This window comes from Poecilia latipinna, unplaced genomic scaffold, assembly GCF_001443285.1.
Source record: "Poecilia latipinna isolate Pla-1442-1.1 unplaced genomic scaffold, P_latipinna-1.0 Scaffold920, whole genome shotgun sequence".
Classification (NCBI taxonomy): domain Eukaryota; kingdom Metazoa; phylum Chordata; class Actinopteri; order Cyprinodontiformes; family Poeciliidae; genus Poecilia; species Poecilia latipinna.
This window is the reverse complement of record NW_015113536.1, coordinates 14,267-26,910: the sequence shown is the minus strand read 5'-3', so window position 1 is coordinate 26,910 and position 12,644 is coordinate 14,267. Positions and strand designations below refer to the sequence as shown.

The 12,644-nt window shown below is 41.8% G+C and overlaps 1 protein-coding gene across 6 annotated transcripts in view; it reads left to right on the top strand.

Annotated features, from left to right (window-relative positions):
- Positions 1 to 11,814, top strand: part of LOC106957628 (pleckstrin homology domain-containing family A member 1-like) — a 20,435-nt gene extending 8,621 nt beyond the window's left edge. For 2 of the 6 annotated variants that reach the window (XM_015049034.1, XM_015049038.1), the window contains exons 3-12: positions 562 to 618; positions 955 to 1,000; positions 1,537 to 1,634; positions 3,254 to 3,379; positions 4,761 to 4,892; positions 4,993 to 5,061; positions 6,203 to 6,267; positions 6,345 to 6,408; positions 6,564 to 6,653; positions 9,530 to 11,814. In XM_015049034.1, the coding sequence (XP_014904520.1) occupies positions 562 to 618; positions 955 to 1,000; positions 1,537 to 1,634; positions 3,254 to 3,379; positions 4,761 to 4,892; positions 4,993 to 5,061; positions 6,203 to 6,267; positions 6,345 to 6,408; positions 6,564 to 6,653; positions 9,530 to 9,844 (1,062 nt within the window). In that variant the 3' untranslated portion in view covers positions 9,845 to 11,814. Of the gene's footprint in view, positions 1 to 561; positions 619 to 954; positions 1,001 to 1,536; positions 1,635 to 3,253; positions 3,380 to 4,760; positions 4,893 to 4,992; positions 5,062 to 6,202; positions 6,268 to 6,344; positions 6,409 to 6,563; positions 6,654 to 7,321; positions 7,396 to 8,177; positions 8,356 to 9,529 lie in introns of all 6 variants that reach the window. The other 4 variants (XR_001426990.1, XR_001426991.1, XM_015049037.1 and 1 more) reach the window with 4 other exon arrangements.
- The last annotated feature ends 830 nt before the right edge of the window (positions 11,815 to 12,644 follow it).

Here is a 12,644-nt window from a genome sequence, read left to right as displayed (position 1 = left end):
AAAGAAAAAAACGCCGGGGGGCCCGGGCCGCGGGTCCCTCTTGGGGGGGGTTTTTTTTTTTTTTTTTTTTAGCCGTGCACCTGCAACAAACACACATCCGAGCGGTCTGACTTGTGCGTTCAAAGGCGCTCGCAGGCAGGAAATGATGAAAAGCTCAGCAGCGGGACGCTGAGGTTGAGCTCCTGCTATCGGGGAATTCTTTAATAGAAAACCACGGATTTGTGGGATTAAAGTGTTTTCCTCCAGCAGGGAGGAGAAAATATAACTTAACCAGAAAATACACGAGAATAAACTCAAAGAATTTTCAGATGATTGGCTTAAAATAACAAATCTGAATAATTTCTTCAGCAGTTATCGGAAAGGTAGCTGTTTTTCTGCATTTTTTTTTTTTGTTTTTCCCCCCCCTCTGTGTTCACACCAAAACACAAAGACGAAGAAATATCGAGGCACGACGGGAATCTTGAATTGTTCTTTATCGATTTCGTCCCTTCTAATCTGAGCCCTGTTACGACTCAGCAGGATCAGTTTGATCACATCCTGAATGTGTCATTTTTCTTTCAGAACCTGCCTAAAGGTGCGGATAATGTGGGCTTTCTCAAACTCACATACATCTCCAAGGTCAGTCCTCGCTCAAACGGCGACGCGTCGCATCTTTATTTTACCGAAAACAAGGAAATCTTTTAGAAATCACCTGTGTTTCCAGAGCAAGAATTTCAGTCTTTTTGGCCACACTACAACCAGAAGTTACAGAAAGGTTGTCGAATTTTCCAAGCAATCCGTAGTTATTCCAAGCTGGTTTTAGGAGGAGATGTTTCAGGGAAAGCCTCAGGCTCCAGAACAGATTATGGGTCATTTTTCAGTAACTTTGGGGTTAGTTGCGTTCCACTGGGTGATTTTTAGGGTTTTTAGGCTTTCTTGTGTCCTCTGTGACATTTACTGTCCTCTTGTCTTCAGGTCAGCGATGCTACCAAGCTCAGGCCGAAGGCAGAGTTCTGCTTTGGTGAGTTTGTTGTTTCCTCCCTCCGTTTATCTCCCTGAACTCGCTCCGTCTTTGTGCCGAAGTTTTGCCTCCACTCCACTCCCCTTCCAGTCCCTTGTTTCCTCCCTTACCTCCTTCCTCATCTCTCCACTTCTTCCGCCCTCCTTCGTCTCTTCCTCTCCCTCCCTCCCCCTTTTTCCTCATCTCTTGAGTTTACTTCCTCCCTTTTGTCCCGCGCTACTTGTTTTTCCTGCCGCGTGGAACAGCAGCTCTTTGTCACTCAATAGGAGGAAACCGTGCAATGACAATGACCGAACCGTTGTGTGCGGACATGTGCGCATGTGTTTGCATCTAGATGGGATGTTAACTCCGAGACGTGCATCCTCTCTGGCTCTGAGAAACCAGAAACAAGCGGATATTTTTAGGTCTCCATGCGGCAGAGCGGATTTGTCTCCGTTTTTATCGGGTCTGGTGATAAGCGGGAGCATTTACATGTCGTCCTCTGTTTTTTGTTTGTTTGTTTGTTTGTTTGTTTGTTTTTTTTTATCTCTCCGCAGTTATAAATGCAGGCATGAGGAAGTTCTACTTGCAGGCCAATGACCAGCAGGATTTGGTGGAATGGATCAGCGTTCTGAACAATGCCACCAAGATCACAGTGAGACTCGCGCACACAGATACACGCACAAATGGGGTTGGACACAGATGGATCCATAGTTGACCCTGTTTCACGTCGCAGCCATCCCACACTCTGCACTCGACCTCGGGCCACAGCAGATGGAAAATTAGCCATCAGACCGGACCGATGAAGCTCGATGCGCTTTCCTCAGAGCCTCGTCGGAAAGTTGCGGGGCTTCACAGGCCGATGCGCTTTCCAAATCATCCTCCGGCTTCGAAGCCGCAGGGTCAATTAGAAAAGCTTCTGCGTCAAAACTACCTTTTAACTGTAGGGATTTTAGAATGTCTGCAAAAATCGTCTGGAGGGCGAGAGACAAAACCTTGAGACAAATAACATCCTAAACTGGTAAATAAAAGAAAAGAGAAAGAGGGGAAGGGTCGATTCCAAACTTCCTTTGAGGTAAATTAACTCCACAAATCTAGGATAAGTCGACTCCAAAACTACACTATTGGGAGAACAAGAATATTTAAATAAATCAGGGATGCACCGATCCATTTTCTTCACTTCCGATACTGATATCTGAGATTTAATATCGGCTGACGAGGGGAAAAAAACTGCGCTGAATTGACTTAAAACATGTCTGTTTTTAAACAGACGTAATTATACTGAAATACAAATTTGTGTGATGCAGTACAGCACACATAAATACACCAAACACGTAAAAGCAACTTTAATTTGTTCAACCAGTGCTGTTAGGAGGATAACAGCCAATGTAAATTAAATAATAGGGGAACTGAAACCGATTAAAAACAACAGGTTGACTGCATTGGTGAAACATGTAGAAAATAAACTGAAACAAACCTTCTTTCAAATGGTTCAGAAAACGCAATTAGGATTTCTGAGTATAATGTAAAATAAGTTTAGAGCACAGAGCATAGAACTAGACTGAATAGATCTGCCCTTGCGGATCGGGCACCAATGCGGATATTAACATCGGGTCTCTGCATCTCTAATATAAATGATAGTTTGTTTTGTTTTTAGACCTGTATGAGTCTAAGTCTACAAAGTTAGATTTAATTTAATGGTGACTTTTCTAAGCGGTAAGTAACTTTGGCTCACATTTTGTACAAAATTCTAAATCTCAAGTTGTTTTCCCTCCTCAAAACACATCTAGAGAAGGGAAGTCGTTAACATCATCCAGAATTAAAGCTCCCCCTGCATTTAAACGACATTTTCAAGCCTTAATTGTGATGACTTTTCACTGGAAACAGGTAATTCTAGAACTAGAATATCACATCAAATTAGGAAAGAATATTTTTAATCTTTTATTTCCTGATTTAGTTTTGAAAAGTACTTCTAATCTGACAAAAAAAAAACTAATTGAAGCACACATTTCACATATGAGTGCATGTTACAGATAGTTGGTCAAGTATGCGCAATATTATTAACAATATTTCAGCTCCGTTAGAAACTGCTGCTGCAGGCGGACCGAAAGATGACGAATGGGTGACTCAACAAACCTCACCCCGTTGTAATTTTACTGCTTTTACTTTTTTTTTTTTAATGTCTGGAAGGCTAATAAAACCTAGCTCGGCTCCACGGCTCGGTTCTGATCTCCCGAGTCGGGTCTGAGGCGTTTCTGTCTCGTTGCGTTTCAGGTGCCAAAGTCTGGAGAGAGCCAGGCCGCCTATGTGGAGACCCCGCAGGAAGCCCTCGGCGCTATGAAGCAGGTCTCTTACAAAACGGAGATCATAGGTGGCGTTCCAATCATCACAGCCACGCAGGTAACGCTTTCCCCAGTCGGAGCCGTTGTCTATCAGCAGCAGGTCTAGTCTTGTCTCTGCAGGTATGCGGCTGTGCGTTTCACCCAGAACACAACAGCTCTGCTGCCTCGACTGTTTGTGTCTCATTAAGACCTACTGGGCTTCACAACTGCTGGGAAAAATGACCCAAGAGTAAAAGCGGAGCTTTTCTTTTGCAAATTAATTTTACTTATTCAAAATCGTGTATGGCGTATTCAAAATGGAGAAGATGAGTACATTTGTGATTTCTGTTTGGTCTTTTTCTTTTTCATTCATCATGTTTTTTTTTTGTTTTTTTTTGAATACGTATACAGAAAAATATTATGAAATAATTCATTAAAACTGGACTTACTTTACATCTATAAACTTCCCCACATTGATGGGCAACTACAGTTGTATTAATAAGGGTAGGCTTACGTCTTTCTATTTTTGCAATTTGTTATGGCTCCCGGAAGTTCCAGAAAACTACCAAAAAATTATTCTGAAAAGTGAGCTAACACTAATTAAAAATGGTTATCGTTGCATCAATTGAGCCTATTTTTTCTCTCACTCCATCTGCAGTCTGATTTTTTTTTTTTGTGCTCAGTATTAAATCACAATGCCAGTTTTTCCCTAGATAATTTTCAACTTAAATTAAAGCAGTTTTTCATATTTCAAAAATACAACTCCTAAATTTTAGTCAACACTGTTCTACAAATTATGCTCATTACAACAAGGAACCTGCAAAAGAGCCGATTTAACTAGTTCAATAATAGAATTATGGCAAGGATTTTCTCAAAATGTAACACTTAATCCTACTTTAATTGAATACTGCAGTCTCAAATTTAAATGAATTGATAATAAAATTCGTCATAATACCACACTTTTTGTGAATGCAAAAAGCTCACAGATGCTTTGAATTCAACTAAGCGAGGTCAAAGAAAACACCTGAAATACCTGGACTTGTTTGCTAGCAAATGTCCTAAACAGTAGTAGATATACAAGTTTGCAGGTTTAAAGTTAAAGGAACAGTAGCGTACTGAATGCCTGAACTGCAATATGTACACCACTAGAGACCCAACAGAACCTGTAATGTCCGCTCCAGTTTCCTCACTTCTGTATAAATAGACCAGATAAGTTTTAGGATTCTGTTCTGTGGAGCTCTGAGTCAAAACTTGAACTTTTTGAACCTATGCGCATTTTGGAGAAGGAAGAATGAATCATACATTAAAAAGAACCGCCTGTCCACAGTGAGGCACTGGAGCAGCTCTGTGATGCTGCGGGGACGGCAAGATGTTTTTTTGTTTTCCCCTTCTGTCTTAAACAGAACCTTAACGTTACACCAGGTTGAGATGAATCCTGAACATGTGGGTGTTCGTTGTAGGAGCAGAGCGAAGGCCAGAACGGGTCGGACCGAGGGAAGCGGGCTCAGAACCAGCTGCCGTACTTCCTGTCCAGAGGAGCGCAGGACCAGTCTTTCATAAAGGCGGGATACTGCGTTAAACAGGGAGCTGTGGTGAGAGCAGACGGATACACACCTTCTTCGACTTCCATGACGAAACAGATGATAAACTAGTGTTGATGTTCTGTATTTTTTTTTTCACTTTTTTTTTCAGATGAGGAACTGGAAGAGGAGGTACTTCATCTTGGATGAAAATGCGCTCAGCTACTACAAATCCGACCTGGTGAGAAAATGGGATGAGGTGGTGTGTGTTTGACATCAAGCTGGAACCAGACGGCTGTTATTCAGCTGCAGACCGGAGAAAATGTTGATCTTAAATTAAGAAATTTAGAGTATTTTCCTTCAGCAGCAGGTCTGGCAGCTCTTTGCCTTCGTATCAAACAGAAACCGTGTATCTTTGTATATATGTCGTGTCTTGAGAACCTTTTCTGGGCTTAGCTAGGTGTTTTAGCTAGCTAACACTAGCCAAAACACCTTAGCTAGCTAAATTCAAAGCTCATTTTGCCTTGAATTGGTGGGATGTTTGTCTCTACACGCAGTGGCACGCGCTCTAAATTCCTCCCCGTAAGATCGGTGTGTGGACAAATTAAGCGAATGACATCCCAACCAGGACCTGTCGGAGCACATGTGGACACACCCAGGGTGTGTGCCCTCAGGCTGTGTGTTAATTTGTAGAGGCAGCTGAGATCAGGTAATCTGATTGATAAAATCAGCACTGGTGTTAAAAAAAAAGATTTGGAAAAACAGAGCTGAGTTTTTGTTCTCCACAGTGACAGCAGGAAGTCTTTTTGGGCTTCGTCTCTACCAGCTTTGTACATGTACAAACTAAAATCATTGCCCAAGTGGAACTAGATGACGTAGAGTAGCTTGAAACAAAGAAATTCCTTTTAGCTGGTGCAGGAATCCTTCCTTGGAAAGTTTTCCGTCATTTACAGAGGGTGGCCGTTCATCCTTAAAATGTCTTAAATCTAAAATTAAGGCTTTAAAATGTCTTAAATTTTGTTGCATGACTATCCTCATAGAATCTCGTATATTCTATGTTTCTTTTTTCTCTCCTGGGAGTTTTCTGTCAGACATCTTCACTGCATTCTGTGACTCGAGGCGGCTTATGCTAGCGGTGACTGGCTGCTAATACACCCTTGCCAGCCCGCTAGCTAACTTTTCTGTGTCTAGGAGTGAGACCCCAAGAGTCTCACTGTTTTTGCTATGCTTTACTTTAATACAGCAGGATTCTCCAACCATCTCCTATATTTATAGTTTTTTTTGCTCTTAAATTCAATTCAAGGTGGTATTAAAAAAAAAAAGGTCTTAAAAAGTCTTCAGTTTGAAACCCTGATTATGAGACATATTTCCTTCTTTGTCAGGACCGGGAGGCACTGAGAGTTATCCCGCTGAAGGAGATTCATAAAGTCCAGGAATGCAAACAGAGGTCAGTTAGCACCTGAAGCCATCAGAGCTTTGTTTAGGCCTCGGTGTTCAAAAGCTGCTCCGTTCTGTGTTCTGCAGCGAGCTGATGATGCGAGACAACCTCTTCGAGATGGTCACCAACTCCAGAACCTTCTTCATACAGGTGACACTGGCCGAATTCATCTGGGACATCTGGACGAGACTCACTTCAGCAACTTTCCTCAGAACCGCCTGATGGATTTATTTAAATCACTACAATATGAGTTCATAATATCACTGGAATAAGCTGAATCAACTCTGTGGGTCTGTGTCTTTCAGGCTGACAGTCCAGAGGACATGCACAGCTGGATCAAGGCCGTCTCCGGGGCGATTGTTGCCCAGCGCGGGCCCGGGCGCTCAGCCAACACGGTGCGTATCTCGTCAGCTGAAGCTGTGCAGGAACCTCCTTAAATGTGGGTGCAGTGCGAACAGACAGTGGTCGCAGCAGTCTATACTAATGTGCATCATTTCTGACTTTTATGAGCCAGCAAAGTGGTGCCACCATGTGGCGGTTACAAGTAAGTGCATCGGCGAAAGGAACGCTTCAACTCTGATTTATTAGTTCAAACACTGAGCGTGAGACGGCCAGTAGGCCATATTTACAAAACGTACACACACACACACACACACACACACACACACACACACACACACACACACACACACACGTTCACAGCTTGTGAAGTTTCTTCTTTTTCTGTCTCTATAGAGTTTCTTTCCTAACTCGACCACACAAATCGACCAAAACTCGACCACTCGATCCACCACAAACTGACTTCTGTGCTTTTAAATTTAGGAAATGGCTGAACTTGTTCCTACAAATGTGGTTGATAAAATGTGTTGTTGTTTTTTTCTATACTACTTGTGCATTTCTGTACACAAGGCCACACTGTCTGTGTTTTTCAAGTGCAGCATAATGTGGTTTAGGATCCACAGATCAGAATCCGACCACCGCGAGGCAGTTTGAGGTGGGTTGTGTTGGAAAGGAGCTCTCTGCCTCTCCGTTACTGAGTCCAGCTGTAAACTGTTGTTTCCAGATCCGTCAGGTGCGACGGCTCTCCAGCCCGTGTATACAGAGGTATACTCCGTTCTGCAGTGGGGAACCCCGCACGTATGTGTCCCTCCCACCTCAAACCCAACCTTTAACCTCCCACCGCCCCCACCATCCATCGCTGCTTCCCCGCTAACGGGCATTTAGCCCCACGCTCCGCCAGACGGGTCCAGCTTGACATGAGTTCTTACTTTTAAATGTGCGGAATGAAAACAAGAGCGCCGCAGCCGGATGAACTGGAGTTGACCTTTAACCTCACAGTTAGAATTTAGGTCAAGTTAGGTTTTTCACTTAAATGAAACATATCAACGTTTGTCTCGGTAAATATGTTTCTACAGACCCGCTAACCAGCACATATAAGACAACTCATTAGTCTGTAAATTGAGTTGTGTGTAATAAAGTACAATAATGCAACATACTGACTGAAATTTATTCAGTTCTTACTAGAAAAGCATTTCTTGTAAGCCTCAACATAAGGCCGACTTCTCTGGGCCCAGAGGTGTCTGAGATGGACCATTACAAAGTGAAAATGTGGATTGTGGTCGAACATATCTGTATTTCACAACTCCAGCTTATGAAAGGTTAACAACACGGTCATGTTCTCCTTTTTTTTTTTTTTTTTTTTCTTAAAATATTTTGTACATTTGGACCTGTGATCTGTTTCTGAACTGGTTCCTCGTCTCTCTGAGTAACGTTTCCAGACTTCCCGACTTGCAGACGACCTCCTAAAACCAAGCCGTTACTTTCTTTCTGCTAACCCTCTGCCATGTTGTCTTTCTGTTTCTCCTTCCTGTTGTACATGTGTACATGTGTGTGTGTGTGTGTGTGTGTGTGTTTTCTAGAGAGTGAGGTGTGACAGTGACACAATAACTTTCCCCAAATGAGCCCCGCCGCCTGCTTCCTGTTCCCTCCCACTGCTGCTCATCGTCTTTATCACCAAGCCCCCGCTGCCTCTCAGCTTCCTTAGCAACCGCTGCATCATCCTTTCCTCTTCCCCGGCAACAGCAGCATCGCTCGTTCGTACGTGGACCTGCATGAACGTTACATCTCAGAGCCCGTCATGTGCCGTGAGACCATCTCAGAGTGTTTGTATAAGTTAAATTTGACAGTAATTCCCAGAGGGAAGTGAAATGTGGTAGCGACTTGAGTTGCAAAGCAAAATAGTTAAAGATGAGGACAAATTCGAAGGCACGTCTTTGTGCAGACAGATAAAAAAAAAAACCCAAACAGATAAATTAATCCTTGCAGTAGGATAATCTCACACTGGAAAGCTTAGAAAAATCCAAAAACACAGAATCTTACCCAGTATTTTTTCGTCTAGATTCAAGTGAACACATCTTATTGACACTTGAAATACGACAAAACTAATCTAAAAGTTACAAGAAATAAGAGCTTGTTTTTAAGTCAATAAGACCTTAATATTGATGGAAAAAGGGAGATTATTTCACTTATCGCTAGTGCTTTAAAAAAAATCATTCTTAAGGAATTATTATTTATTACTGTGTTTTCTATGGCTATTACCTAACTTATGAACTCCATCACTGGATTGCACTGTTGTCTTGTCTTTCCCATTTTGCAGAGTGGCTAGGAGACACCAGCTTCTGCTCTGTGTTCAAGATATGTCCTCCCCGCGGGAACTGGGAGTTGGGAATTTTTATTTAGTATTTCATACAAAATCTAGTTCGTAGGAATTTACAAAACAAAATTGTCGTTTAACAGAAGTCTTAACATATATAGTTTTAGAATTAATGTTATGAGTTTGTTAAAAAACAGTTATTCATTAAATGTTTTAATGTTTAATTATGAATCTTTCTAAATATTCAGTGTGAGATTACATTACTGCAAAATAGTATTAGTTTTTAATGATCTTGACACATCTTTAGATTTATGGACAAAAGGAAATGAAATTCAAGAAAACATTTCTTAAAATGGAACAAATTTCCTGATTTTTGGCTCAGATTTGATATAGATTCTTATCTCTAAGTTTATAAAAAAAATAAAAAAAAACTCTTTACGCCTGTTGTCTTGTGCTTTTCTTCTTTCCCATCACAAGCTCATCCATCCATCCATCCATTCATTCATCCATCCATCCACAGAACCATCCATCGGTCTGGTCCATTAATCAGCACATCCATCATTCCCAGCCTCCTCTCCACCCTCTCACTTCCTGTCCCGCTCTCCTTTGTCTCCCCAGGAGCACAGTGACCCTCCCTCTCCCACCTCCGCCTCCACCTTCTACTACTCCCTCAACACGGAACCGCAGCACCCAGAACCCTCAGCGGGTGCTCAGCCTGACGCTGGACACTCGCCACCAGGACAACTTCCTGGGCCTCCTGCCGTGGCGCCTCAGTGGAATCCAGCCCGTGATGATGCCGTTGCCTTCAGCGCGTTCCCGCCTTTCTCTGCAGGAGACGGTGCAGACCTCAAAGTGACGGAGGCCGAGTGGCCCTGCGCCGGCGGCGGTGGCCCGAACACGGAGGAGCCCGACTCGGAGATGACTCTGATGTGACAGCAACTGATCTTTGAATTTTTCTCCTGCTAAACTTCCTGGGACTGGGTTTTTCTTCTTTTTTTTTCTTTTTTTTTTTTTTCCCCTACGTGTGGCTCCGCCTACAAGGTCTTCCTCTGCTGTTCCCCTTCACCTTGCCTTCCTGAATATCTCTCACAGACCAGCAACACAGATGATACAAGTGGTTTAAGCTCTCAGCAGGAGTTCAGCGACACAGGAGTTCACTTCCGAAACAACCAAAGTTTAAAGGGTCGCAGAGAGATGTGTTGAAAGACCTCTCTTCAGTCCTGTGTGTGTTATCTGGAAGGTTGAGATTTGATATGAATTTGTGTTGTTTCCTTATCAAACAGTTTTTTTTTTTTTTTTTTTTTGTAGCTGAGTTTTTTTCAGGCACAGATAAGGAGACATTTTTAGTCTTGCAAAGCTTCCCCGTTAAGATGTTGGTAACACTTTAATTGACGGGGTGCATAAGACTGACATGACGCCGTCATAAACATGACATAACACCTGTTATGAACATGAATGGGTTTTCATAAATGTCGCCATGTTCATACAAAGTTTATAATTTTAATCGACTTTTAATGCAAGTTTCAATGCGACTTTGCATTTAGAGTCTCATTATTTACCGAATGACACTTCATGACAACAGTCGTAAACGTTCACGAAGACTCCTTCGTGTTCGTGACAGTCTTATGCACACCACGTCAAATAAAGTGTTACCAAGACGATCTCAGTTATATTTTATGTCATAGTCCAACACAAAATAGTGCAGCGAAGTGGAAGAAAAATGTGTGGTTTTAAAGGGGGCATGGCGGTAAATGTAAAAGTCTGAAAAGTGTGGCATGTATCTAAATTCAGTCCCCCCTGAATGAATACTTTGTGGAATCCCAAGGTCGCAGCTCAGGGTGTATCTCTTCACATCTACAAACTGAGTTCCTCTTTGCAAATTATCCTCCCCAGTCCAGATTGAAGAACAGCAAACCCATAGCATCATGCTGCCACCACCGACATCTGTTACAGTAGGAACAGTGCACTTAGAGTAAGGTGCGGTCTTTACTCGCATAGCTTTTCGCAGCAGGTCAAACAATTCAGCGGGTCAAACAGAGTCAGTCTCATCAGCCGCCTTTCTACTGGAAGTTAACTGTATACAGGCGGACTTTATTTATTAATTTGGTGACTTTTGAAGACAATTATTACAACTGAATTTTACCGAGGGGTTTCAAAATCTGCACTGTACTCTTTTTATTCCACTTCAAATTATGCAGTTGATGTTGATATATAATATAAAATCTATATAAAATACAGATTTTAAGAGTCAAGGGATATGAACCTTAAGAAAGCTCTGTAAGACTCCAGTGATCCAGAAACTCTGCTGCCACCTAGTGTGTACAACTAGTATGTCAATTATGTTTTTTGTTTTTGTTTATTTACTTGCGTTTGCTTTATCTGCATATTCTGAGTGTTAAAAAAAGGTTGCTATATATTTATTTTATTTTGTTTGATTCTAAACTAATAAGATCAAACGAAATATACACAGGAAAAATATATAGTAAAAGGAATAGGAATAAGGTTACAAAGAAATAATATATTTTCATAGCAGAAGAAACTGTTTACATGCAAAGAAATACTTTGCGACATTTGCAGAAATCATGCATGTGAACTCATACACAGAGACACAGTTAATGTGAAAATAAAGATATTTGACTTCAAACTAAGCAGAAACACATTCAGATAACCTAACAGAAAAAGGAAAGAAAAGTTTAAATTGTTCTTAAAGTAAGTTTGATCCTCAGAGTTTCTCGTATTTATATGGCGTGTGTCAGAATATAACCTGAATTATTTAAGTGAATTTCTCTTTTTGCACCTCTCTCACTCCTATGTTAACCTCTGTTACAGAAACTGGACCTTTTTTCTTTTCTTTTCTTTTTTTTGTGCAGTGTCGGGTCGGCGGAAACCGTTTGTGACTTTGCTAAAAATGTCAGCCTCTGCCCTGAGTGTGGAAGTTATGCGAAACACGGAAATGCTTCAGCATCACGAACTCTGACTCTGGAAACATTTCCTTCTTGCTCACCAGCTCCCCTCCCCTCACCTCACCTTAACTTCCTGTTACTTTACCTGCCGTCACGTCGGCGTTCAGGACCCCCGTCGGTTTGCGTGGAAATCTTTTGGGACTCGAGCAGTCCCGCAGGTCGTTTCTCCTCTCGGCTCTCTGGTTGTGGGTATTTGTTTTTTGTTGTTGTTGTTTTTTTCTAGTATTGATATTATTAACTTTAATGAGGAAAAAAAAAATAAACTACACATATATGTTGTTTACTGAATTTTTATGAACTCACGTGCATGACTGTGCACCCCTTCACTCTTCAAATGTGTTGTTCCCTTTGATACATAAGTTGGGTAAAGTGCCTGCGTCTATCTTTCTAAAGAGCAGATTTTAAAAACACCATGAGCTGTTTGATCCGTTGTGTGTGTGTGTGTGTGTGTACGTGGGTGAGACTCTACGTCCATTTTTCTATTTATTAAAAGATATTAAAAAACAATGAAAGTGTTTTATTAAAAAAAAAAAAATCTACTTCTGTGTTTGGGATTATTCAGCTTTCATACAGATGGCCTCACATTTTACGGTAGGGTGCCTTCCTGTACAGAAACGATCATGGTCCACTCAATGACCATGCTAAATGGGGCCTGAGGAGTCTAAAATGCAGTTCTCAGGTTTTTAGTGATTTCCCTGATCGTTGCAGGTGTGGGGGATCAGTTGTTGTAGATCAAGGAGCCCCCCTACGCGCCCTCCATTAAAATACGA